This window comes from Ictidomys tridecemlineatus, chromosome 14, assembly GCF_052094955.1.
Source record: "Ictidomys tridecemlineatus isolate mIctTri1 chromosome 14, mIctTri1.hap1, whole genome shotgun sequence".
Classification (NCBI taxonomy): Eukaryota; Metazoa; Chordata; class Mammalia; order Rodentia; family Sciuridae; genus Ictidomys; species Ictidomys tridecemlineatus.
This window is the reverse complement of record NC_135490.1, coordinates 4,634,922-4,662,689: the sequence shown is the minus strand read 5'-3', so window position 1 is coordinate 4,662,689 and position 27,768 is coordinate 4,634,922. Positions and strand designations below refer to the sequence as shown.

General features: G+C 48.3%; 2 protein-coding genes across 5 annotated transcripts in view; one reads left to right on the top strand and one right to left on the bottom strand.

The window, feature by feature from the left end:
- Window positions 1-27,768, bottom strand: part of Mcph1 (microcephalin 1) — a 193,111-nt gene that overhangs the window by 65,288 nt on the left and 100,055 nt on the right. The window lies entirely within an intron of this gene.
- Window positions 1-27,768, top strand: part of Angpt2 (angiopoietin 2) — a 49,853-nt gene that overhangs the window by 9,582 nt on the left and 12,503 nt on the right. Inside the window, exons 2-5 of the mRNA XM_005334345.5 lie at window positions 16,549-16,704; window positions 19,729-19,850; window positions 24,616-24,848; window positions 26,567-26,694. Coding sequence (XP_005334402.1) covers window positions 16,549-16,704; window positions 19,729-19,850; window positions 24,616-24,848; window positions 26,567-26,694 — 639 coding nt within the window. The remainder of the gene's footprint in view (window positions 1-16,548; window positions 16,705-19,728; window positions 19,851-24,615; window positions 24,849-26,566; window positions 26,695-27,768) is intronic.

The following is a 27,768-nucleotide window of genomic DNA, read 5'->3' as shown; positions in this document are numbered from 1 at the left end:
TAAGATAAGGGGTCACTAAACAAGCAGGCATTCAGGGGCAAAGCACTCTATCTGCACCTGGGTAGAACAGATGGAGGATTCCTAAGAGGTGCCTCTTCCTCTGATTTTCTCTGGGCTAAAAGCATTTTCTTTGCCATTGGATTTCTGGAATCGACAGATGATATCAATTCTTGGTTATCTACTGGACAATCATAAACATTAGTCTGAAGATAACTGCAGGACTGAGTTTCACTAGACTATTTAGTGTTTGGAATCTTGAAAAAATTTTAGATATAGATGTAGCTTTAAACTTTCCTGAACAAAACTGGGCTTTTTAACGGGGAATTGTTGTTGCAAAAATGTTGCTAGAGAACACATTATGTTCTGCTGTGAATCATGCAGTCCCACCACAAGCTGGTTATCTCTGCTTTATACTAGGAATATTAAGGGTTTGATTGTGAAATTCCTTATGGTATTTAACTACCAATGAGTAGATTCTTCAGTCTTTCTTTAAAACAAACAGGGGTTGGGGTTGTGGCTCAGTGTAGAGTGCTCACCTAGCACATGCAGGGCACTGGGTTTTTTCCTCAGTACCACATAAATAAAATAAAGGTATTATGTCCAACTACAACTAAAGAGAAAAAAACCCAAAATATTCAAAAAACAAAACAAACAAACAAATCTTGTGTAACTTTAACAGAACAGGTGCTAACAGGAATTCATAACAAGCATAGTTTTAAAAACGTGTACAGTGAAATGTTCTTAAGGAGCACAGATGGTTGGGATTAAAATACCGGGACACTCATGAGTGGTCAAAACACTGCCCCCTCAAAGGATAACTGGCCATTGTGTGATGTGAGATTGCCCATATTTCTGAATCCAAGTTTGCTTTTCCCTTTAGTAGGACAGTTTTTTAGCAGTCATTCGCTTGTCACATGCTGAGCCTGCTGCAAGCTACAAAAGACGCTCTGCTGCGACATGCAGAATGGACAGTGGGCATGCTGCCCGCCCCTGCCCTCCTCACCCCCCCCCACTCCCACTATCAAGCAAGCAGCTCCCCGGTGAAAACATCTGATGGACAAAGGTACCCTCCTCCCTGGCACTCCATGCACTTGCCCTCCGAGGAGGTCCAGCTTTAAGTCAGCCGTGAGGTCAGCAGGCAGGGGGCCGGGCCTGGAGGTGACATTCTCACCTCCTCTGAAGCAGGATGGCTTGTGGCTCCTCATTGCAGGCCTGCACTAACCCCTGTTCACTGAAGTCCCAGGGGTTCTTGCAAAAGAGTCTGTTCATCATGGCTGAAGTCACCAGAGACCAACAAAGGCCCCTCCCTGTGTGACCCATGGAGCGTAGCAATGGCAGGTGCCATTGATCAGGTGCCCACAGTGTGGCTGCCTTTTCTGTTTCCCCACAGCCGTGGAGGGCAGAGGCTGTCTTTTCCCTTCACAGATGATGAAACTCAGCACAGGAGGTGGAAGGGACGGCCGACCAAACAATGAAGAAGTCTCTGTGTTTCAGGGCTTCTCAGGAGAAAGCGGGTTTCCGCACGTCTGAGGAGGGTCAGGAGAGAGAACAGGCCTTGCCTGCTTCCCAGGTCCTGCAGGTGTATTCTGCACACGCTGTCACCTGCAAGGCAGGTCTGTCACACCCACACATGATGCCACGTGCACGGCAGGTGTCACTGCGTAAACAAGGTGAGGAGACCACTCCTGGCAGGTGTCACCATCTCCGCTTCACCCCGAGGAAGTCTGAAGAAGTGCTGGGACATTCAGTGATCCGCTGGGCCCAGGGGTGGCTGGCAGAAACTTAAACCCTGGGTAATGGCAGGCTCCACTCCCCTCCAGCTGGGCTTCTTCACTCTGGACCCAACCCTGGAGCGAGAAGCAGAGCCCTAGGTCCCCACGGAAGAGACATGCCCTGCAGCAAGGTGACAGGCACTTAGCTCTGCGATGGCCGACCTGGGAGGTTTCCAGAGACTGGAGGGCTTCACACAGTAGCAAGTTAGCTGGCAGGAGGAAAGGTGCTGCTAAGTCAGCGCTGGAGGAACAGAGGGAGGACAGGAGCCTAAGCACCCCTGCTCCCCACGCTCGCTGTGGGAGGCCACCCCTGGCCTTCCTGTGGACACACTCTGCTCTCCGTGCCTTGAACTCTGTGCTGCTGCGCGAAACACAGCACATGCTTTTGAGAGAGATGCCACACAGAGCAAAATTTACCCATCCCAAGCGCACAACACGACGAATGACCCCCCAGCTCAGGACACACAGCAGAGCATGTCCAGCACCACCATGGCTCCCTGCCCCTCCATCCCACCGTGTCCCTCCTCCATCGCTAGCCCTTCCTCTGCCCTCTACCACCCGCCATAGGTTAATAAGCTCAGTTCTGAATTTCATGTAATTGGAGCAAAACACCCCATATTCCTTGTGGCCTGTTTGATTATTTCTGCGGTTCTTCCGTGCTCTTGTGCATAGAAAACTGTGCCTTTTTTGTTTCTGTTTGACTGAGTACAACACGTTTACACAGCCGCGTAGTGCTGTAGACAGGCGCCTTCTTCAGGGAAGTCAGTACCTGGACATTTCCTAGTTGGCCACTCCAGGGATGGTTGGCCTGTACTGTTACGTCTTTGGGGTCTCTGCAGCTGGGTTGACTTGAAGCTTCCCTGAGTGAGGGGTTAAGTCTACCTTCCGACGAAACCTAGTCTTCAGAAAACATGCCGAGGAGGCGTCTCGGTGCCACTCCTGAGGTGCCCAGGAAGAGCTCTTCAGGAGCAGATCACTTCAGTGACTTCGAGTGTGGGATGGACACGGTCAGTTCCCCTCAGGTGGCAGAGTTAACAGGACGTTAAAGAAAGCGAACAGCGGCGACATTCAGTGGAACAGGAAGACAGGTAAGAGGGGAGCCCCGGCGTCCAGCAGTGGCTCCCTCCGCCTGGGGATGTCACCTCTCCCCGAGCACCTTCCTCTCCAGCACATCAGAGGGCTCATGACCACGACTGTCCAGGTTAGAGCCTGTGTCTATGAGCGCCAGGATTCTTCTTTCTTTATCTCAACTCATTCTACACAGGAGCATGCTTCAACGTGTGTGGCTTCTGGTCAGCGGTACGAATGTCCACGAGGTGTACTTTCCCTATTGCTCACAGCAGCTCCTTTCTCAAAGTTGGCCCCCAGATCTTGCTTCCTGGAAGTTACTGGAACCACGGAAACACACAGCAAAGGTGCCATGAAACCCCAAGAGCTACCCTCTGAAGGTGGCCCTGGTGGAGCTCCTGGCCGCTGGAGAACATGGTGGACACGAGGATTCCAATCCTGACTGAGCTCTCACTGCTGTTCTGAGGAATTTCCCAGGCTAGCATGGACTATGGCCCCCAGGCACTCAAGCTGCAGGGGCTAAGGGTTGAGGGGTCCAGGGACCCGTGAGACGCCTGGACAGGGATGTAGGAAAGCCTCTGGGCCAGAACCTTCCCTTAGGTTCTAACTTTGGCCTCCTGAAGTCAAAGTGCCCCAGAAGCTACCCCAGCAGAGCCAAGATTCCACGGGAAGCAAATACCCATAATTTGGATCCCAGTGAGCGGCCAAACTCCAGTGTGGGTCCTTCTGCCAGGGGCTCAATAGAGATTCAGGGCCACAAAGTTTAACCTGGCACTTGGACCACTTTAATTTGGAACTAAATTTCTACAGCTGAGGAACGCTTTCAAGAATTCAGTACCACCGATAAAACTGAACCGGCTTGCCGGAGTCAAGACCCAATTACAGAAGTGACCACAGTGAGCTCTGGTTTAAAAATGGGGGCAAGATGACTCATTCTGATTGAAACCAACCAACAAACCTAACAATAGGAGAACGTCTACTACAGCCGTCTTCCTGGGCTCACCCCTCATTCCCATGAATGAGTCAGTCAGGGTGGGTATCCAGTGTCCCTGGTGTCCCTGCAGCGCTGAGAAGCACCCGTTTATGGGACTACAGGGGGCCCCTGAGGCGGCAGCAGACTGGGCCAGCCCTTCTGTGGGGCCTCTCACCTCCCTGACAAATAGAGAAATAGCTCTCGAAAGGGTTTTTCCCTTTTCAGTTGTGGGTAAAAATTCAAGCATGCAGAAGAAAACTCGGTTCTGAATGGCATGCTTTTTATAACTCGTGGCGGTGGGGGAAAGAGGAATTTTCCACTAGCTTCCACTGGAATAGGCACGCATGCAAAGCCAGCAGGCTGGGGAGGGGGCAGGCCTCCAGAACTGAGCTAATTATGGGAAAATGATTCCAGGCCCTTGTACTTGTACCACAAGCATCTGGAGAACCACATTGAACATTTACTTCCCAAATTTCTGCGGTGTTCAAGTCAATTTGGCTTTTCTGTATAACTTAATGTTATAAAACTGGTTCATCTCAGAGCAAGTGAGGAGGGTTAGCATGCGGACTGTAAATCACAAGCAGAACTGGACCTCAATACTTTGCAAGATGGGCACATATTCTACACTTCCTCCCTGCTCCAAATGCACCAGCCTGGGGCAACCGCAGAGTTCCCTAGATAGAGCACATGCACGAGGCTCCTAGAGTGCTTCCACTGGAGTAGACCCCCCTTACAAACCCCACCTGCCCCAAAGAGAACGAGTCAACCCATCTGTTTTCCTTAGTGATTTCAGAAGCTAGAGAAATACAGAAGTGCACATCTTAATGAAGGTCTTACACAATTTAATAGTTCTTCTTCATTTTCTAGTCTTCTAATAAATGTACAGACCATATTTACTACAATTAAAGACAGTATCTTGACTGGGGACAAGGACAGAAGGGAGAGTGGGCTGAGCTTCCTTTGTACCAAATGCGAGGTTTACAGTGTTCTCAAACCTTCTGAGCTCCCAGCACCCTGAACATCTATCTCATAGCACCTCTAGGCCAAAAGTGCCTAACAATTGCATTTGCTAAGAAGTCAGATTCAAATGACTTAAATGTTCAATAGCTATCTGGAAATAGGAGTACACATAATTAGAAAGGAAAATGTGACACTGTTTCTTAAGTAATCCCAGTAACTTGGGAAATGGAACAGACTGGTGTGTAGGCTTCTCAACAAACTTTGGAATCAGAGTTGAGACCTCCCTCCCTGCACCCCCCACCTTTATTTTATTTATTTATTTTTATTTTACGTGGTGCTGAGGATCAAACCTAGCTCCTTGCACGTGCTACGCGAGCACTCTACCGCTGAGCCCCAGCCCCCTCCCTCCTGCTTTCAAGCTCCATGATTTTCCTGTAGTGCTCGCTCTATGCAACACCAATTGCGGGAAACCCAGCTTTTCAGGAGGTAAAATACAACAGTATAATTGTGAGCTGTTGGTGCTCCCACTTCTCCCAGTGCTGACGGCTGCTGGGCATTGGTTTCTCTTGAACATCTAAACCATCTCCCACCGGTGCTGTCAGCTTGCTGCAGGGACCTAGGGTGCCTCTGCACACAGCCTGGGAGCTGTGCTAATTTGTTTCACTAATTTTCAAGCTAACCTAGCAGAGCAAGCACCTACAGGCTGGTTGCTTTTTTGTTTGTTTTCCGAGAGAAACAAAGTTAAACAATGTGAAGCCAGTAGCTCCCATGGACTGAGCTGGGATTCTTTCCTAGCTGTTTAATTCCCACACCTGTGCTGCAATAAGGCCTCTATGACAGACTCCAAGACCACAGAAGTAACTTCCTCCCTAGCCAGAGGCAACATGAAGAAAGCAATTTTATTCAGGTTTTTATACTGTTGCTCAAAAGTAAGAAATGCTAGCATGGAAGTACCTCAAAATAGAACTGAATTCCATTGATGCATGTATTTTGCGTTTCTCATAGTAACTCTGCACTGGTTCTGCTCGGTGCTGGGAAGAACGATATTCAGAGCACTCGAAGCCACTGCACTCCAACAAAATGCGAAACATGACTCAGACATTTATTTATTTATTATATATTTTTAGACTAATGGGAACTGCATGAATTCTTTCTTGGGCTTCCAAGAGCACATACCTTTTTATGCTTGATCCGGAAAGAATCATGTTTCAGAACATTAAATTACTAATTTACCTAACTGGATACTTTTAACCTTCTTTAGGGAGATGCAATGGTATAATCTGCAGACAAGGACTTTAAAACCACTTTTCCAAAGTTCACTTTTTCAGGCATTATTTAGGTACGCACAGATGAACAGTACAAAGACAAAATCACCCACTCTAACTAGGATTATGGACTCACAGTAAAAATTATCAAGCATTTCCTCTTAAAATATCTTTTTATTTATTTATTTATTTTAAAGAATGTCTTGGCACAGGCATCCAGATAACCTGTGGCCTTTTTTTTTTTATAATTTTAATTGCCAATGGACCTTTATTTTATTTATTTATATATGGTGCTAAGAATCGAACCCAGGGCCTCACACATGCTAGGCAAGGACTCTGCCTCTGAGCCACAACACTAGCCCCTAAAAATATTTTTTATTGAAATATAAAGCACAGGAGATGCATGGAGTCTACAATTGAATGAACTTCTAAAAATTGAATACACTCAGGTCACTGCTGCAAGATCAAGATAAATTGCATCTGTGGTGCCCGAAGGCTCCCTCACTCCCCCAGACCTCCCACCCCACCATGGATATGGCTTATTCTGGAGCTTTCTATGACCGAGATCAAATAGGAAGGACTCTGTGTGTGGCTTTTGCTCTGCATGATATTTAATTTCAACAACAATGTATGAGGTTATTTTTAGAAACTGAGTCCCTGGCATGAACACACCTGGCCAGTCCCCACCGAGAAACATTCCCAAGTCAAAGCAAGGATCCAGGTGTAAGAACCAGTGAAACTGCTTACTCAGGAAGCTACTGAGCAAGTTCTACTGGAATCACACAACTGGCCCCCAGACATTTAAAGTCCTCAAGGTGACCACAGTTGGAGAGGTGTCATGTATAGCAAGCAGAAGACAGAAGGTTCTCCTGTGGCCCAGTGTGACTCTGAATGCCTTATCTGTGCCTTTCCTTAGATGAACTCCTCTTAGAATGCAGCTGTGTGAAGATTGCTTTAGGATGACTGGTGCTTTTGAAATAAAAGTGCTAAACTCTATTTGAATTTTATGGTCAAATTTTGCGTATCTAGTCCAACTCGCCACTGCATGAAAGAGGCGCCTCTCCTGATTTGATAGGAACACCACAGCCTCGAGCAGAAATTTGATAAACTGCCCCCTCACGCCAGTCAGAAACAAACCAAACCGCTCCGAGAGCTGAAATTCTGTAAGGAGCAGTGCAACGCATATTTTGTGGTAAGGAGGTTTTGGAAGACACAATTAGAAGCTCAGAGATTTGCCCATAGTCATAATCACCATTTGCAGTTCCCAGTTGAGTCTCCCTCTCAGTGGAATCAAATCATAACTGTCTACAGACGCAGTGCAAGTGGCTTTCGGAAGAGTTCTGCTGGACCCTGAGCCACAGACAGAAGAAGAACACGCTGAAGAGTTTTCTACAGACTGCCAAAGTGAACCGTGGTTCCAGCTGAACTACCACAATTGCATGGCACAGCCCATATGTTAATATGCAGTAAGACACTTCCTATCTTGGTTCAGGTCAAGAAATGAAGAGAAGTTGTTGTCGGAGGAAAGGGCCACTCCAGTCTATGTGTGGCCACATAGCTGGGGTGCTGAATAGCATCTTGCTTTTGCTGCATGGCTTCTTATTTAAAAACAAAACAAAAACCCTGCTGATTGGATTTATGATTAGCTTGTTAAAGCGTTTACAAATATATTACAACTTTAAAGAGCAATGTGCAAAACGGGGCCTTGTTAAACAAGTAATATGTGTTTCTAACGTGAGTCATAAAATGATGGTCATTGAGCACAGGCAGACGTATGGCTCTGAAAAGGACGTGCACATGTGGGGACTGAGCTTACGCAGACAAACATGAGACTGTGAGAACACTTGTAGCTGCAAACAGTGGGAGATTGGGCCCCCAACCAGAGCCTGAAGGAGGGACAGTCTCCTCCAATAGAAGGAGGACAGCAGGAGTGGTTTTCTCTCCCAGATGGTTCACTGTAGCATCAAGTCCAGCTACAGGAAAATCACTGAAGAAGCCTCAGCTGCAGCCTTATGAACATGACAACGAAAACAAAAAGAACACTTTCCATCTAAAGCGCCTGGTACCGAGCTGCAGTGGTCTCGCTCAGGTCTGGGTGGCTTTCCCCAGCATCTGGAGTTGAAAGGTCAGGGCAGTCGGTATAGCCCCCTCCACACGCCACCTGTGTCGTCAGGTCTGCTATTGCTGGGGCACCCACATTTGTACCTTGGGATCTGTGAAGCATGTGCTCTGTGGAGCTGGCCTGTGAATTAACCCTGAGTCTTTAGGGCAGTTTCCTGGGTCATCCCCAAATTCCCTCCACAGAATTCTTTCTGCTTTTTTGTGCAAGCAGGAAGAGGAGATGGAGCAGAAGGGCTCGGCAGGGGTCTGTCCAGAGGCAGCAGCACCCAGCAGGGCACACAGGGCCAGTTCTGGGATTCCTCAAGCATGCTGCAGGCATCCCCAGCCCGCCCCCACCTTTAACTAGAAACAACAGAAGCTTCCTGCCTCTGGACCCAGGACAGCAAACTGGTCTGCTTTGAAAACGTCTTCTAGACAAAAATCATCTGAATTTCCCTGGCCTCTTCCCCTTTCCGGACAGTCTTTATGATCATGTAAATCCAGTTTATGCTAAAAGTAAAGGAAGCAGCTCCGAGATGATCACGCTCCCGGGACACAGGGCTGCCTGGGCTGTAGCAGACCCACACCAGGCAGAGGACAGCAGGAGGGGTGCTGTCCGAATGCTGGTCTCAGGAGTGAGAAAGGCACACTTCTTAAAGGTACAAACAGGTGTATCAGTGCCGGGAGAGGCGGCTCTCTGCCACCAGGCTCTGAGTCCCAGGCCCCGTGTCATGGGTTCAATGGGAGAAGACTGGCTTCTGAAGCCTCCCGGCCCCACACAGCTCTGCTGCCCCACAGAGAAGGGCAGAGACCTCACATCTCGCCATGTGCACGTCCCGCCACAGGTACCCGCATTTCAGAGGTTCAGTTTAGCATGGAAGGTAAGGGGTCTGCTCACTTTATTTTACTTTCAGTGTGTTTAACTTCAGAAAAGAAAGAGCACTTGATTTTATAGAAGAAATCAGTAATGCAGTAGCCGGACTCAACCTTCTCATTCCCAGAGCAGAATTCCAGCTGCTTCCATCCCTGCATTTAAAGAGACAGAACACATTTCCCTCCACCTCTGCAGGAAACACGACCTGTCTCCTGGGCTGGCAGTCCACCAGTGGCAGGGTCTCCCTCGCCTGCCACGAGGCCCTGGCACTTCTCCTGAGTGCTCTCACCGCTGCAGCCTCCTCAGCGCCGGCTCCGACTCCTGCCATGCTTCTCCTGTCTGCCAGGAGTACTGCCACTTCCAGACCCTGGCTCTGCCACTGCTCTCTTCTCCCCCACGGCCACTGCAGCGAGCTGCTGAGTGGGTGGATAAGCAAGGACACCAGCACGGACCACCCAGCTCCCACCACAGTCTGCCAGACGGTGGGGGTGAAGTTTTAATGTTCCGATCCTCAGTTCTGCCTTATACAAGGCCAAGAGTACCAGCCTGCCATCTCAGGGGACACCTCTGGAGACCACTCTGAGCCTTCTGGGCCATTCCCAGAGACAGGCCCTGCCGTGGGCTTCACCCGGGGCCTTCCTGTGGGACTTCCCACAGATCCCCGGCCGGGACTCCTCGACACCATGCTGCCGTGGGACGCCAGCTGGAAACTCCTCAGCACATCCCCAAAGCTTGGGGGTGGAGGGTCAATGCCCACAGGGCCACCCTTGCCCAGCGAGGGGCGGGAGCATTCTCTTCATATCCCAAGTCCACAGTTCCAAGACACAGTTCCCAGGGTCTCCCAGAAGTCTTGAGGGACTTCTCACCAGCTGCCGCAGTGGTGGCCGATGGAGGCCACGTGTTTGAACTGTCCACCCCTCCTCCCTCGCCTGTCCTCCACGCTGCTCTCTGGGACCACTTCCTAAATAAACTTCCTGCATGCCTGCCTTGGTCTCAGGCTCTGCTCCTGGGGAAGCCCAGGCAAAGAATGTGAGAATCCACTGAGATTAAAAGTGTGTGTGTCTCTCACACACACACAGACATTTCTTTATTTCACTGCTCTTGTAGCCTGCTCTGGGTTCAATTGCTGTGCACGTGTCTACATGACTGTTCTACGTGTCTACATGACTGTTCTACGTGTCTACATGCTACCTTTCATTTCTTCACTGACCTATTGGTGTCAGTACAAATGCCAGGTATGTGTAAGCTGCCAGGAGCTGGAGCTCTGCTAGATATAATATACAGCACATATTAATATACACGTATATGCCCACACATGCTCCAAGAGCCCTCCGAGATGCCTGTGTGTGAAATCACCACCTTGTGCCACATGAAACGTGGAACACATTTCCCGAGGCTACTACACCAGGCTCCCCAGACCTACACAGTGACAACGGCTGTCGTGAAAAGAGCCATTGTGTCAGCAGGAAGTGGCTGCTGGGCTCCGAGGGGAACAGCACACTTCCTTCTTAGGTTTTGATTGGCGATAGGGAACTACCAGGGGCCGAGGTGTGGGCTCTGCAGCACTCGACCACAGTGCGGGACCAGGCCAGGCGCGACTTGATGGAGCACAGCACACAGCGCTGAAAATCACTGTCTCTGTCTCAGGGGGAGGGGACCCTGCCACCACCGCGGCTACAACTCCAGCGCACCTTCCCGTTCGCAGTGGGCTCCAGCAGAAGGAGTCTGCTGTACTAACGAAAGCAGGGAAGGGCTGGTGCCCAGACCTGGCGTCAGCCGGCAGAAAGTGTGGACCCTCAGCAGCAGGGCAGGCAGGCCCTCCCGGCTCTGCATGGTGAGGTGCGCCGCCGGGTCACCACAGGGCTGCCGGTGACAGCATTCCCCAGGCTGTGTGATGCCAGCCCGGCTCAGCACAAACTGCCCAGCTCAGGGGCACCCGAGCGTGACCGCCAACCTGTGGCGGGGCAGGCAGCCGTCCAGGCCCCGGGAGTGTGCTGGAGGCCCCAGGCTTGCCCCCACACAGCCTCGCGGCCACTTGTCTTCCATCTCAGCATCTCTCTCAAGCTCTGCCGAGCACACTGCTGGGGCGGCAGAATCCCTAGCCTTACAACAGGAAGCCCCAGGATACCCCATGAGGAGGGGAGCCAACAGGACACCCCATGAGGAGGGAAGCCAGCCCAGGGCTGCCAGTTCCCCATCTGGAGATCTCAAATGATGCTTCAAGATCTCTCGTGACAGAGAACCAAGAACATTAGGTCAAAAGCCTTCCAAACAGAATATTCCTGGATCGAATAACCTTGTGCTTGGGGTTTCACGCTAATCGTGAGGGCCAGTGCTCTGCCTGTTGTCACTGGGGCCCACTTATGTGTAGGATGGTGGCCGTGAACACTGAACTGCGGGGTTGGGAGACGGAAAACAAAGTAGAACACACACAAAAGGTTTCTGGCATCAACGTGTGACACCAACGTAGTCAGCTTCTGTGATGAGAGAGAGATGGGGCGCTGGAGCCTGGGCGGGCAAGGACCGGAGGAAGGGGAGGCTGCTGTGGTTTGGGTATGGTCCGAGAGCGTCCCTTGAGGGTTTAGGTGACGAAACTGCCTACAGTGTGGTGATTTGGGGAAGTGGTAGGACCTCGAAGAGGCAGAAAGATCACTGGGGGCGAGTCCTGGGAAGGGGTGAGACCCTGGGTAGTTCTCCTGAGAGGGCTGTTCTGAAAGGGCAAGGCTGGCACCCCCCCACACGCTCCGGCTTCCCGTCTCATGGGTGTTTCCCACAGTGCCATCCTCCATGATGCAGCCCAGCCAGAGGCCCTCCCCAGGGCTGGCACCAGGCTGTGTGGGCTTTCAGCCTCCAAAATTGTGAGCTACATGCAACTCTTCTTTACACAGTACCCAGCCTCAGGACGTCCATCTAAAGGGTTGTGTGTTTCCCAGAGAGAGAATCCTGCAGGCATGGGTAGGGGATAATGTGAACCTCAGGTTTGCATTTGGCTTTTTGACTTTGAAGATGGTAGGACGGCTGCCAGAGGATTCAGACAAGAAGTTGGGAGGGAAGAAGGGCTCAGAGGCCGAGAAGCAGCCCCTGGGCGGGTGTGAGAACAGGGCCCGTCTCACTTGCAGACTGAGATGCTGCAGGGAAAGGTTTCCAAGGAAACTTGGAGCTCTTGGTTTTCTAGGAAACCAAGTCCCTGAGATGGACAAAACTGAGCCAAAGGGACAAGGACACTCAGCTTCATTAGATGGAGATGACCTCTCAGGCAGCATCTGAAGCTGCGGAGGGGCCCACATCAGAATCTCCTGCTGGGGACCCTTTGCTTCTCCTGAGACAACTGCAAGACAACGTTTGCTTTGGTATAAAAGACATGGATGACGACTGTCGTGAGAAGGAAGATTACAGAGTAACATGTTTCTCCATGTGCCCCAGTTTGCCTGGCAAACGCACTGCTTTTTCCCTGTCAAATTTGATCATTCACCTATTAGGGAATAATAATAAAATCCAGAACACGGTTTACCTCAGGTTATATTAGAACCTTTATGTCACAGCAGATTCATGGCATAGTATTTTCTCCTGGGTGCCTGGGCTTTGCGGCGACGTCAAGTTTGACAGATTGTGGAGCATGGCTCCTTAGCCAACCAGACGCTCAGCTACAATCTGCGCAGCTACAGTACAATGATAGATCCAGCCTCCGAATGTCGAGTTTGGGAAAGGCATCTGCACCCTGGAAAGAGGCTCCTGACCATACTTCTCTTTTGTGGTGCTGGGGATGGGGCCCGGGGCTTGGTGTGTGCCAGGCAAGCGCTCCCCCACTAAGCTTCACCCCAGACCCTGGCTCCACACTTTCCCGAGGGCTCAAGCCGTTCAGAAGGGGCCACAGTCAGAGCCCACTGCCCTCTCACACTGGCATAGGGGTCCTGGTGCCCACGGAGCCCGACACTGTGCAGCTGTCTCTGGACAGGAAGGTGATGCCAGACATTTCTTAATACCTGTGTGGGAAGCCACGTGTGAAATTAGGAAGGACCACGGCCCCTCCCACGGGAGGCTCCAGTGTCTTGGAACCACTTCTGATAAGAGCAGCTACCTGTGGACGACAGGACGGGAAGCATCTGCCAGGGAGAAAGGACCGCCCGGCCCTCACCTTCCCCTGTGCTGAGGCCCCCTCATGCTGTGATGGCATCACGCTGGGCCGTGTCTCTACTCCTGGCTGCTGTCACACAGTGAAAACAGAGACGCTGAGCAGAGACACCGCAGGGGAGCAGTAAACTACAAGAGAACCCACTGTAGAAGCTGAGGCAGGGACGTTTCAAGGCGTGTCTTTGAATGAGGATCAGGCACATGGGCTTTCCTTCTCCATCTGGGACACTGTGACACACAGAAAAGCCATGTGAAATAGGAGCGTTTCCAGGTGAGCATCTCCCATGTGACAGCGTGACCATCCCTCTCCTTCCTCTCTCAAAGCATCAGTACTGGTTTCTGGAGAGAAAACAGGGTTCTTTTGCCACGATGCTCCCAGGAGATAAAGCAGCATTGGTGGTTTTCATTCTAGGCTTTCCTGTTGGTAAGAACTGCCCTTATCTGAGTGGTGGGTATTCCGCCTGCTGCTCGTGGCACTGGTACTGGGAATAGAAAGTACCTTCAAGCCAATTTTGGGACCCAGCCCTCTGGCTGATGAAAGATGGGTGGGTGGAGCAGCCTCGAGTTGGACACGTTGCTCATGGCACAGCAGCTCTCAGCCAGCCTCTGGGGTGCACAGGAGACCCACGCAGCGCCAGTGGACCCTGCCCTGCTGCTGGGGCCAGGGCTGTGAGCTTTCCTCAAGGACAAATGCATTCTTCCTGTTCTTTCCACATCAACGCACAACGTCTACCACCGGATGTTCCTGCCAAAGGCTTCAATTAGTTACCAACTGGATCAATGTCCTATAGCATTTTAAATGTCATTATTTAAATGACATGTCTTCAAAAACAGTATGCACGGTATGCAGATGTGACACAGATGACATCAGAGTGTCACACAAACATGGAACGTACACAGGAGCTGTGATCTGCCCCAGTGTCAGACACACAACCATACCACCGTCATCCTGAGGAGCTGACCAGTGGTAGTTTAAAAAACATTGTCATTCTGTCGTTTTCAAGTATATGCAAAGTTAGGACAGTAAAGTTAAGAAATTTTCTTTCTAAAAATTAGGCATCTACATCTTTTAAAAGTTCTTGATATTAATTTTAATCTGGGACTTGACTTCAAATTTTCAAATTATAAACAATCCTCTCGTTTCTCAGGTTATAACCACATTTGATCCAGTAGCTCAAATAATGGGAGGCAGGTATTAAAAGGTACATTTTCCTCTCCAGTTATATGATTCAGAATGACAAAGAACAGAGCGATTTAGCTTTTAAACACCGAAATAAACAAAGACAAAACTGTTCTTTGTACCAGTTTATAAAGTATTACTCTGGGTATAGATTTAAACTAAACTACAGCTTGAGTACATCTTTGTAGCTCTGAACTTCCCAGAATAAACTTTCTAAATGTTACCTTCGCTGGGTGGTGGGAGTAACCATGACCAAGACACAGCTTTACTGTAACCTCCAAAGTGCCACCACTCCCACACGAGGAGGGGATGACAAACTGCTACCTATGAGTTATTTCAATCATAAAGGTCCCATTTATTAACGTGTAAAGCAGAGGAAGGAAGGATGAAATAAGATCCTGGACACACAGGCTGAGCTGGTCCCAGGAGGGAGCGGGCTGGACCGTCAAGGAAAAGCACCTCATTTTCTCTTTTGGAGTCACATGGAGAGGAAAGGCTCTAACTACATGATTCCATAAACTACCAGAGCTCTACTAAGCGTCCTGTGACCTCCATAGCCAAGCACAAGATCACCAGGATGACCGCTCACTGCTGGGACCACTGGTGGGGGGGCAGCCAGGAGGGAGTCAGTGGGAATCAAGCAGCGCAGACAGAGGTCCAGCACCCCACCAAGGAGCCTCAGACCACACTGCACCCACCATGGGACAAAGGAGGCCGTGAGCCCCAGGAGCCTGAACCCTTCTTATACCTATTTCTCAGGTTCTAAAGCCAATGTACAGAATTAGTAATCCATTAACATTTCAGAAGAAATCATGTTTGAGGACTGTCTATGCATGGCATCTCGGAGGAGACTACTAAGTCTTAAAGAAATGCACCAGATAGAAACCAGTAGTTTCAAGGTCAACTTTCAAATTCAGTTTTAAAAAATTTTTTTTTGCTATACTATGTGAAAAAGAAATAAAAAATATAATTTTTGAGCTAGGCGTGGTGGTGCATGCCTGTAATTCCAGGAACTCGGGGGGCTGAGGAAAGAGGATCACAGGTTCAAAGCCAGCCTCAGCATTTTAGCGAGACCCTAAGTAACTATTGAGACCCTGTCTCAAAATAAAAAAAAAAAAGGGCTGGGGATGTGGCTCAGCGGTTAAGTGCCCCTGGGTCCAATCCCTGGCACTCCCCACCCCCAAAATGTGTGTGTGTGTGTGTGTGTGTGTGTGTGTCTTCTGTCCTCATGAATTGATAGTAACAACCAATAGAATAGCACCTTCCACCATTTGATTATTAAAAAGAAAAAAAGCACTTGAAGTTATGAATGCACAGTGACTTTAAAAGCATAGCTTAATTATTTAAAACACTTCCCTGGCTCCAAGCCCACATGCTCCTCCCACACACCAAGTGCCATCTTTATATTTAATTATCCAATTTTATTGCCACAGATAAAGATATGTACGTGAGAGTGAAATTAGCTTCTTCATTATCTTTGTGTTTAAGCTAATGCTAAGATTAGTTGCTGTCTTCCTCCTTTTTGTGTTACCATAACAAAATACCTGAGGCTTTGTGCAAGTTAAAAAGAAAAGGCGGTTATTTTGGCTCAGTTCTAGAGATAGGAAAGTCCCAGAGCACAGTGCCAGCACCTGCTGGGCTCTGGTTGCAACATGGCAAAGAAGTAGATGTGTGCAAGGGACTGAGAGACAATGTTCTCTCCGGAAACTAGTTCAGTCCCAAGTGACCTAACCCACACCTGTGAGAGGGGCACTGATCCCTCATGGACTAGGCAGAAAGCAGGAGGGCACCACAGACCCGGAGCTGAGTGGGGTCTGTGGCTCTGGGAGCTTCAAAGGGGCCCCTTCCCTCACACTGTGGCGAGGGTCTCCTGAGGCCAAACTTTACTTCCTGTTAAGAGGCAGAGCTGCAGCCTGGCAGCACCGCAGCTAAGCCCAGGGTCCTTCCTGCTGCCTGCACCTCGTCCCACCAGTGGGTGTGGCCCACCTCGCTGGGCTTGCTGGGCTGTGGCCTCTAGGGTGTAGGGACAGTGGGTGCTTGTCATGCTCCCAGGTTGCCAGATCCTGAGTCAAAGGACAGTCACTAGCGGCAGGACACAGAGGCCGACTGGCAGTGGGCCACAGGTCTTCAGATGGACACTGAAAGGAGAAAAGGATGACAGGTACTCAGGGAGGGGTTTCTGCTCAGGTGACTCACGAGCACCCTCCCGCTCGGGTTCCCCCCAGCTCGAGAACTACATCCAGGACAACATGAGGAAGGAAATGGTGGAGATGCAGCAGAGCGCGGTGCAGAACCAGACGGCCGTGATGATCGAGATCGGCACGAACCTCCTGAACCAGACAGCAGAGCAGACGAGGAAACTGACGGACGTGGAGGCCCAGGTAGGGACCAGGTCAGCTGCCAGGGTCAGCCTCCATGGAATGCGGGGACAGGCGCTCCATGGTGGGAGAAAAGGGTTTGTAAGGAATCAAGAAAGGTCGAGAACTCATCCCTGAGTGCTTTCCTTCTGAGTACTGAGGGCAGATGATGCTCGTCCAGTAAGGACCTCCAAGTCCCCTTCCCACTGCACACACCTGATCTCCACAAGGTCAGCGGTCCTTTGCCTCACTGGTCTTCTCTGGATGCTACATGGCACTTTTCTTTTCCAAGCCCTAAACTTTTCATGCATTTTAGAAATGAAAATCACAGAGGCAGGGAGCTGCAAACCTTGTTCTTAAATCTTAATTCCAGGTTAAGATAAAATCTAAATTTCGAATACATGTTAACACAATTTGTGGAATTAATTTATAGGGAAAAAAACAAATGCAACAGTGAGAGCGGACGCTGTGGCAGGGACAGGCATAACCCTGAGCCGAGAGCCCAGTCCACCGTGGTCCAGTTCCACCAGGACAGGACGCATCCGTCGGAGCGGGCCACTGACACTTTCTTTGGGTCTCAGTGGTTTTAACTGTCAGAAGAAGGGCTGGGCCAGACAGATCATTGCTGACTTCTCTTCTAGCTTTAGGAGTCTATGAGCTCATGGCTTAACAGCAGAAATGAAAATATTAAATACAGCAAAACATCAAATTATCAAGCCAGTTAAAAAAACAAAATCTCTGAAGTCATGCTAACAATGTACAACCTGGGACCCACAAGAACAGGTCGGGGGTGTGGGGGAGGCGCTGTTGGCCGCAAGGATGGAGCGGCCCCAGGCTTGCCTCAGCTGGTCTGCCCTTGGACCCAAAGCCAGGCTCCTTCATGGGCTCACCAGGTCGGCACCTGCCCACTCTGAGCTGGAAGCAAGGCTCCAGAACTGTGTGTGTGGGTGGGGTGGGGGGCGGGGAAGGTGGGGGGCGTTTGAGCTGCACGCGATTCCTGCGACACATCAACTCTACTTGCCAAAGCCCAGAGAAGGGGTCACACCAGCGGGGGATGGGAAGGGAGTCAGAGGCCTCCTGTGCCCACACGACGCTCCAACGGCGCTGGCGCCTTCCCTGACGGCTGCTGGGCGAGGTGGAGGACACGGAGGGAGAGTGAAGAACAGGAGGTTCTGAGGACAGGACAGAGTAACCAATTATTTGATTACCAAGACTTTTCAATGAAATCAGAATGTTTCAAGAAAAATATGAACAAATTTTTATAGGGTACACCATAGAGTACTAAAAATTTAATCCTAGTTGTTAGTAAGAGCTAAAATTGAAAAGAAATAATTTAGAAGTAAATTCCCCACATGCCCATAGTCAGCCAGTAGAATAAACCAGTGGTCATTAAGTGACGCTCCCTACCTTTGGATAGTAAAACCAGTGGGCCATCAAGCTCATCCCAAAATAAAAAGTCCTATAAATATCATTTTTATGTTTTTAGATAATAGTAATAAAAAAGTGTTAAGGCAGAGAACAACCATGTAAACTTTGGCCACATCCTGTGTACGTCAGATTTAATGTGCTTCAGGGTCACATGATTTCTTTAAAAAGCCTGTTGTGAAATTAGATATCATATGATCCAGGGTAACAGGAAAATAGGAAAATGAGTGGGAAGAAAACAGCCTATAAGTCCAACCAAAGACATGAACGTGGCTGAGCAAGAGACTACCCATGTCCCCAGTCCCCTCAAATGCCACTGCCGGGGGGTCATGACTGCACGAAGTAGGCGTAAACTCCAACGTGAAAGTTCTGGTCAACGCGAGACCGACTAGCCTGACACAATGAGACTACCGGGTCGGGCACTGAGTGGTGGTTGGAGTTTTGAGATCTTAAAGAGGACAACGGCCAGGCCTGACTAGCTCACATGGTCACTTGCAGACAGAGGCCTGGAGGCTGCCTTAAGGAAACAGGGTTGTGAGACACAGCAGTCATCCCAGGCCAGCAGGACCCACAGACCATCCCTCTCTGCCTCTCTAAATGCGCTCATCTAATAATTCCCATTAATTAAGGAGGAGACCCAATTCCCTTCATGGAACATCTGAGCCCAAGAACCTGCAGGCCAGGTCTGCACCCTAGGGGTCCACCTCAGCACCCAGGCCTGGGTTTGGCCGAGGCCTTGCTCCCTTCTGGGGGGGTGTGCAGCCCTGACCTCCCACCAGCTGGGATGGAGGGCTGGACCACCCCCGAGACCTGCAGAGCGTGCAGGCCAGCGCTTTGGCAAACCACAAAGACACCCAGCAAACAGTGATTCTGTCAAGGACGCCAATTCCTTGGCCGCGATCCCGACTCACATTTACACGTGATATCACATCCTGAATCACTGTGACACGGAGGATGTGAGTAATCAATTCTTCCTGCTGCACGGCAGCCAAACACCAAGGAATCCGTCCTTCAGGCTCCTGGGGCAGAATGGGACTGCGAGACTGCACACGCCACGGACCAGAAGCCACAGAGCAAGAGGGGTCCTCTCAATGTGGACCATTAGAATAGGAAAGAGAAAACAGCAAGGGCTGAACGTGTGGCCCTGTCAGGGAAATGCCAGGCTAACGGGGGCTACGTGTCTATTTACTGAGCATCCCTGTGTCCACTGACCACCAGATAAATACCACAACAGTGCTTGTTTGGGCCAGCGGAAGTACTTTTTATTTATCCACAATTTTTAATCTTTGAAATCTGAGCATTGGATGCTCCTACTAGTCTCACAGTGTAACATGATAAAATACAGAACTATAGAAAAATATTATAATTTCATACAAACATCAATATCCATAACTATTAACTACTTTCAAAATAAAAACAGAGAAAAAAAAAAAACAACCCACAAAAACCACACATGGAAGTAATCCAAGACACCTCGCTTTTTCTGAACATGAAAAATAGGTCAAAATAAGGAAGTTGGGCTGATAAACAATGTGTTTATTTTCTGATTATTTAGATAATTAGAAGGTAAGAAATTAAACTGATTAAAAGTGATAAATAGGAATTTCATTCTGTTACATTTAGGTTTTAAACCAGACAACAAGGCTTGAACTTCAGCTTCTGGAACATTCCCTTTCTACAAACAAATTGGAAAAACAGATTTTGGACCAGACCAGTGAAATAAACAAACTGCAGGACAAGAACAGGTAACCACCAGTATAAAAATATCGTACGCTCTGAAGACACAGGGCCTACCTCGCTGCCTGTCAATTGCGGGTGTAGTTCTCACAATGATGGATTTCTCCGTGTCCAGCACACACACGGAAGAGACAGTGTGCAGGGAAAGGCAGGGGAGGGTCCAGGAACATGCTGCACCGACACAGAAGTCCTCCCCTGTCCCTGATCCTGGTCTTCACTTTCTGCTGTCACTGTGGCCCTCCAAGCTGCCTCAATAGCACACATGCTTGTCGGTGAAAACTGCGGTTTGTGACGATGGCCGAGGCTTTAACGGTGGCTTCACCATGCTCATCTGCCTTTGGGGACTTTGTGTCTTCTATACAAAATAATTTACAGTAGGAAGGTTTCTTATATTGTCATTCATTCATCATGCATTATTTCCTCTTAAAACCATGGTCAAGTAAAAACAAAAGTTGGTGCTAAAATTACTGAATTAATACTTAAATTTAGAAAAAAGTCCCAGGATAAGAAGTATGGTAACAAAAACTTCAGGTGGTGAGTGGGGACCGTTTTCCTGGGTTGATACTAGATGGAGACATGTGAAGGTAAGTTTGCATACATATTTGGTGTGCTTTGTCCTTGGTTTTAATTAAGGCATGGAAAATAGTCACAATAATTTATCTTTTCTATTTCGCAACCTAAGTGATTCTTTAGTCTTAGTCAGAAATGGCGATAAATGTTGTATATACTCATTATTTACTGTGAATCAAAAACGAAACTGCAATTTTTCTTTCTGTTCTCTGGGGACCAAATTTAATTTATTCTGGGTCTCCAGTTTTAAAAAGCAAACAGATTTTTTTTATTCAAGTAATTTTCATTTATTTCAAATTTCTACACACTAGGATATGAGTTTGAGACCAACATTTGAGATAAAACAATCTCACAGCAATTTCACGTGGCACAGGAAAAGCTGCTGATCACCACCACTCACTCGACTGTCTCTTGGAAACCTGGGATAGGCTCAGGCTGTTGAATGTGCCCTGGGACTGAACACTGCTTCTCTCTGTAGTTTTCAAATTTAAGCAGGAATGACCTTCAAAACACAGCAAACCACAGTACAGTTGGAATCCACCATCTATAGATCCCAAAACCTTGAGTTACAAAGAAATTTCACTAAATTGTAAGATCAGAAAAATGTTGTGAGAGTTGATTGTGTCTCCAAGCAGTGGCTTTGCTCAGTGAAGTGCCTGTTCTCGGCAGTAGATCCAAGCTAAGCTGCGAGTCCTGCTCTTCTAAGTAAAAGCAAGGAGATTTGACAGCACAGTCAGCCATCCTTGACCTCTGGGTCTGCATCCCAGAGTCAGCCAAGCTTGGACCCAAAATGTTTGTGGGGAGTGGGGGGAGGGAGTACATTTGTGCAGAACGTGTTGCTTTCCTTGTCATTATTTTGTCAATAATGGGATGTTAACAACTATTTACATAGGTTTGTATTAGGTTAGGTGTTAGATTATTTAGATTATCTAGAGGTGCTTTAAAGCATTCAGAAGGACATATGTAGGCTACAAGCACATTCTGTGCCATTTCATATAAGAGACTGAGCATCCATGGATTTCAATAGGAAGGGGTCCTGGAATCCACCCTGTGGGTATTGAAGGACAGCAAAATTTACAAATATGGTGTCAGGTGACATTGTTGGCATATGCATATATATTTTAGCATTATAGCATACTAAATTTGAAAACTATAGGGCGAAGCAATGTTCGTTACCAGAGCATGTTCAGCAGCCTGAGCCTATCCCAGGTTTCCCAGAGACAGTCAGGTGAGTGGTGGCCATCAGTAGCTTTTCCTGTGCCACGTGAAATTGCTGTGAGATTGTTTTTATCTCAAATGTTGGTCTCAAACTTCTACCCTAGTGTGCAGAAATTTGAAACATGAATAAAAATTACTCGAATGAAAAAAATCTGTTTGCTTTTTAAAACTGGAGGCCCAGAATAAATTAAATTTGGTCCCCAGAGAACAGAAAGAATGACTGCATTTTTTTTTTCAATTTAAATCCTTCACATTTCCTCTGGTTTAATTTACATGGCTCAATAACATACTTTTCTCATAATTCAAATCTAGTTTTACGAAGTTAAATTTAAACATCACAATATTTTTTCCATATAAGCACTTTTCAAACAAGCTTCCAGAAAAGTACAATTGCTTTCTTTATACAATAGGTTCAAATGAAGTCAAAATACATACTGGGATCAACATTTCTTTCAAAACTGCCACTACTACACTTTTTAGATTCACAGCTGAAGTTGAAAATGATCATTTCCTTTGTTTTGTTTTTTCCCATCTCACTCTTCTTCCTTCTCAAAATAAGTGACTAGTTTAGGGACTCTATGCATCACTTCAACTAAATTGCTCCGACCCTGAAACATGTGGCCAATGATATTTCTTCCTGAGGAGATGAAGAGAAACTCATAAATAAACACCGACAGCCCATTTTTCATGACTATAACTTTACAGTTTATTGAGTTCAGTTTTGGAGGCTAGAAGTCCAAGACTGGGTGGCCCCATTGGTCTGGCCTCTGGGGAGGACCCAACTGCAAATGGTATCAGCACGGTGGTACAGTGCGTGGGAGGAAGAGGTCACCTTTCCAAACGGAGAGCCAGAGAGGGACTCGGGAGGTAGGCTCACTTACACGCGCTTGCTCTGGTGAGCCCAGGGTTCCATGAGAGTCCCCTAACCCTTCTAAGGGCGTTCCCCCCAGCCAAGGACTCTCGTCTTTAATCTCGAGACCACTCATTGGATCACGAGAGGAGCTAGGCTGGCGGGCCCTGGAGGGGGAACCGAGGTGCTGTGTTTAGCTGTCCAGCCCACAGGCTGCTCCTTCCACACTTGGGGGCTGTACGCCCGGCACCTTCCCTCACACCTCTCAGATTATTAAAAACAGTGAAGGAGGCTGGGTGGGCCACAAGTCTCAGTGAGGCCACACTGAAGGCAGTGCAGACTCAGGGTTCCCAGGCACCTCAGACCACAGCAGTGTTTCCCAAAGCGTGCCACCGGCATGCAGGTGGACTAGACAGCTGTGCACTTGTGTTTTAGGTGACTTTCTGCTTATGGCAAGTCATCTTGGTTTTTAAGACATACATTTTAAAAAAATAATGTTAGGTGATATCAAGAAAAATAATAGTTGAAAAACATGGTAAAACTGATGAAAAAATCCAATCAAAATGAATTATTTACGGACTTAATATATTGACAGTACGTTTGTCATCACTAATGATTTACAGTGACCAGAGGACTGGGATAAGTTTAAGAGCCACAATTCAATTTCTAATAATCATTAATACTGTTGTTACTACTTATGGGCAAGATCTGTAAGGGGTGGTCTAGTTCTTTGCCTGGCTGACGTTTGCAGGGCTAAAGGTTCGTGAAATACCAGGCCAGAAAGGCACATGGATGCACAGATTGACTGAACGGAAAGGCCCAACGATCATCTAATGCCTCTGTTTAGATATCTACTTGGATAGGACACGCAGACAGTTGTAACACACAGGCAGGGTAGCCCCGCAGAGGTGGGGATCTCTATGACACTCCTTCCACTTAGGCACTGTGCCCGCAGCGTTGGTGACTTTTCAGTGTCCACATGACCTTCTTGTGACATACATAATCTTTAGGAACTGAGATTAGAAAGACAAATGGCATAGCTTTATAACTATCAAAATCATTTTTAGAAAACCAAAGGCCAAATGTTCTCTCTAGTATGTGGATGCTAATCACAATGAGGGTGGGGGAAGGAAGAACAGAAGAATTTTGGAGCAGACAAAAGGGAATGAAGGAGAGGGAGTGAGAATAGGAAAGGTAGTAGAAATGAATTTGACATTACTTTCCTATGTGCATACATGATTACATGACCAACATCACGTACAACCAGAATGGGAAGTTATACTCCATATACATGTGTCAAAATACATTCTAGTGTCATATATAATAAGAGTAAAAAGTGATTTTTAGATTGTTTTTCAGGGGTCTATCTCACATTGCAACTGCTAGGCAACAAGTCTAAGAGACAGTACTGGTTAAAGGGGTCTATGTTAAAAGAAAGGAAGGAAGGTGGGTGTTTCAAAGATCTGGGTTTGAACTCTTCCACTTGCATGACAAGCCAGGCATGTGATTTAGTATGCCTACATTTAATGCAAGTTGTCCATTGGAAATGGGAAGTGATACCCCCATATACACAAGAGGAAACTGAGGCAGAAGTGAGTAGGTAAGCTGCCAGGGTCACAGGCCAGTAAGCCAGATCTGAACCTAAGCTAAGTGTCCATCCCTCTCACGCAGGAATACTTACCAAACAGTACTAAAAGATCAGCTGTCATATCATCATTAGGATCAGTATCCAACATAAACAGCTCACACTACCCCGAGGTCCACCTCAACGGCTCCTTCTCAAGCAGAGCATTTCATGAGCACCATGCCTGAAATAAGGCCTCCTCCTTCTGGATTCCCGGGTACCCTGTGCTGTGACACTTGTGTTCCACTTCTGTGGCTAGCATGACACATATGTGTTCCTGGCACGTGTCACGTGTAACCCTGGCGAATGTGAGAGACTATTTAGGGCTGTGACAACCTCTGGTTACTTTATAACTCACATGGCATCTGCACAGAGTGCCTTGGCAGAACAGAAACACAAAACCGTGAGGGATGTCACTAGGGCTATGGAAACCGTGTTTCTGAAGCGCCTACCCTCAGTGGCAATCCGGCCCCAAAGGCCCTTCGTTAAGGAATGTGTCCTCTCCCTTCAGCTTCCTGGAGAAGAAGGTGCTGGACATGGAGGACAAGCACACGCTGCAGCTGCGGTCCATGCGGGAGGAGAAGGACCAGCTGCGGGTGCTGGTGTCCCAGCAGAGCTCCGTCATCCAGGAGCTGGAGAAGCAGCTTGTCACCGCCACTGTCAACAACTCGGCCCTCCAAAAGCAGCAGCGTGACCTGATGGAGACGGTGCACAACCTGCTGACCATGGTGTCGGCGTCCGGCTGTAAGTGCGGCCCACACCCCCTCTCCGGGTGTCGGCACCCCTCATAGCCCTAGCTCACTCCTTCAGAAGAGGCACCTTTCTCTCGTATTTCATATGAAAGCTCGATCGGGTCTCAACGTAGAGCCAAGGAGAAAGGGAGGAGGCAGAGAAGAGGTAGGCGAGACACAGGGCATCCCCACTATGAGGAGGCAGAGCACCCAACACACTTCAGAGTGAGGGTGCACGAGCCTGGCAATTACGACACCGCAGCGGACCTCTGTTTCTCTGGGATTTAAATGGGAACACATAACCAGACCCACAATCACCTGTGGAGACTAATAAGATGATCCTTCGAGTGACAGGCACTGAGGAGGTGCCAGCTCCCCTTTCTCGTCCCGTCCTGCAATACACTTCACCTTCCTTACTCCCTAGCCCTTCAGCTGCAGGGGCACAGGAACTCAGGTCATTAACTGAAGAGATATATATATATAATCTCTGGGACATTCTGAGCACTTTTTCCTGAATGAATTTGACCTGGTTCTTTGTGGCTCATCTTGTGATGGTCTTAACTCAGGCTCTTTTGACTCAATGCTCTTTGCATGTGAGTCGTGAATCCACACATGAGGATCGTATGTCTAAATCCATAAAAGAAATCTGTTCCCACATTTTACTTGAGTCCTGCAGTTACTCCAGTTTCGACAGTCACTAGCAGAGGGCTTATTTCAGCGGGTGCCCAGCCGCAGGACAGAGAGGCAGGATGCCGACGCGAGAGCTGGCGACTCTGGGCTGCCAGCTGCAGCTCACATTTCCACCTGCAGTTCTACTCTCTCACAATTTGGAAAAATCACATTTTCTTCACATTCTTAGAAAAAGCAAAGGTAGTCAGTCAGCTAACACTGCAGGGACCAGACGGTATGTGTCACCAGCTGTGATGAGTTGAAGGAGAGAAAGCCACCTGGCTCAGATCCTGGCAGAAAACCAGGAGCAGCAGAGACTCCTCCTCTCCTGGGCTCCACAGCCAGGGCCGCCTCTGTGCCCCAGGGGATGCGGAGGGGGATGCGGAGAGCTCTGCTCCCTCCACAGGGCTCCACGACAGACCACCGTTTTTTGTTTTTTTTTTTTAAATGTGGCAGAAATGTGAATGTTGACAGAATTGAAATTTGAAGAATGTCATAGTCCTAGAAATTTTAGGCTTAGTAGAGGAATTCAAAACATGCAGGTAAACATTACGTCCTTCAAAATACTAGCTATCCACGGTACAGCTGCTAAAAGTCCAAAGACTACTAAATATCTCCCATGTGGTATTCTAAAAACAAATTAGGCTTAGCCGTGTGTGTGTGTGTGTGTGTGTGTAAAAGGGAAAAACACACACTATGGCCCCAGTGGAAAAATGGCCTAAGGGACATGCACGGGCCCTGAGAAGGAGCACTCTTGGGGTCCTTCTCTTACTTATGTATAGTAAATCTTACCTGACTGTACTCAAGATGAGAAATTTTCAAAAAGCATAGATTCTGGGCTGTGAAATACCTGCGTTACATGCACTTGATAATACAAAAGTAAGGATGATTTCAGAATTCACAGGAGAACAGGTGACTTTTTTAGAAAAGCTAAAACCTAGCATATCCTTTTTACTATAAAAATTCAAATGTAATAAGTCATCAAATGATTGGTTCTTGAAATAACAAGTTTTATCTTTTTGTAAATTCTATTTAAATGCTTTTTTTTTTTTTTAAACACAGCTAAGAACCCTATTGTTGATAAAGAGGAACGGAATATTTTCAGAGACTGTGCTGAAGTATTCAAATCCGGACTCACCACTTCTGGCGTCTACACGCTGACGTTTCCCAATTCCACAGAAGAGAGAAAGGTAGGCATCAGTTGCCCCCACGCCCGCCTGGCTGTGGGGCCTTGTGGGCTGAGGACTCCCCAGCAGAACCCTGCCCCAGGGCCCTCCGCAGCCCACGCCCTGTAATAAGGGGCTATGAGTAGACTGGGCCACTGTGTGCTAATAGAGTAGACCGTCCATGTCATCCTCCACCGGAGATGTTGTACTTGAACAATGGCTGCTTTCCTTGGAGGCCAGGATCATTTCATTGATTTTATAGAAAATCTCTTACAAAATCTGAGTCTGCATAACCATAGTTTGTCTTCTGATCATTTTTCCAAGCAATGTTTGTGTTCCATGAAGGAAGAAGGAAGAGGCTCATTCACGCATGCACAGTGATTCTCTGAGCCAATGCTTACACACATTTCCCATCTTATTAGAGTAGACATGTGCACCAGAGGTTTAAAAAAATTAGGAATTTTTACTAAGGCGGACGATCACCTTGAGCCCAGGAATGGGAGACCCAGGGAGCACAGAGGCTGGGTTTCAACAGAAGTGAAGGCCCAGTGACGTGTACTGCACTGCCACGGAATTCTGGGGGGATGCTCTCCTTTCTCTAACCCGCGAGTGTGGTGCCATTGGTACTTCTGCCCTGCTGTGATCAATCACTATTGCCCTGCGCCATCGGTACAAATGCCACCCTGAGCCACAGGCCAAGGGCACCTCCTTGTCACCATTGAAGTAGCTTCACTCTTTGGACTTGCTGACAGGTGCCCAGACGCTCAGGTCTGCAGTCCACAGAGATAGGGGGGTCGTCTGTGGCCCCTCCTAACACAGTCTGGAAGAGCCCGAGAGCAACTGCTTTTCTTACCGAGTGCAGGTGTGTTCCACTACCACCTAGGAAGCAGCGCCATCAGCATCTTGCCACAGGCCAAGGAGGCTCCCAGCTGAACACAGCCATCCTTCCATATCTGATTACAGACCTAGTGCGTCACCCGAAGCTGCTCTGGGAGATTCTGAGTCTTAACTGTGAGAAGAAAGCCACTTCCTTGGGAAATATTTCAGTGTGGCTTCTTTGAGGGATGGAGATATGCATGAGGTACGATGACACCACAG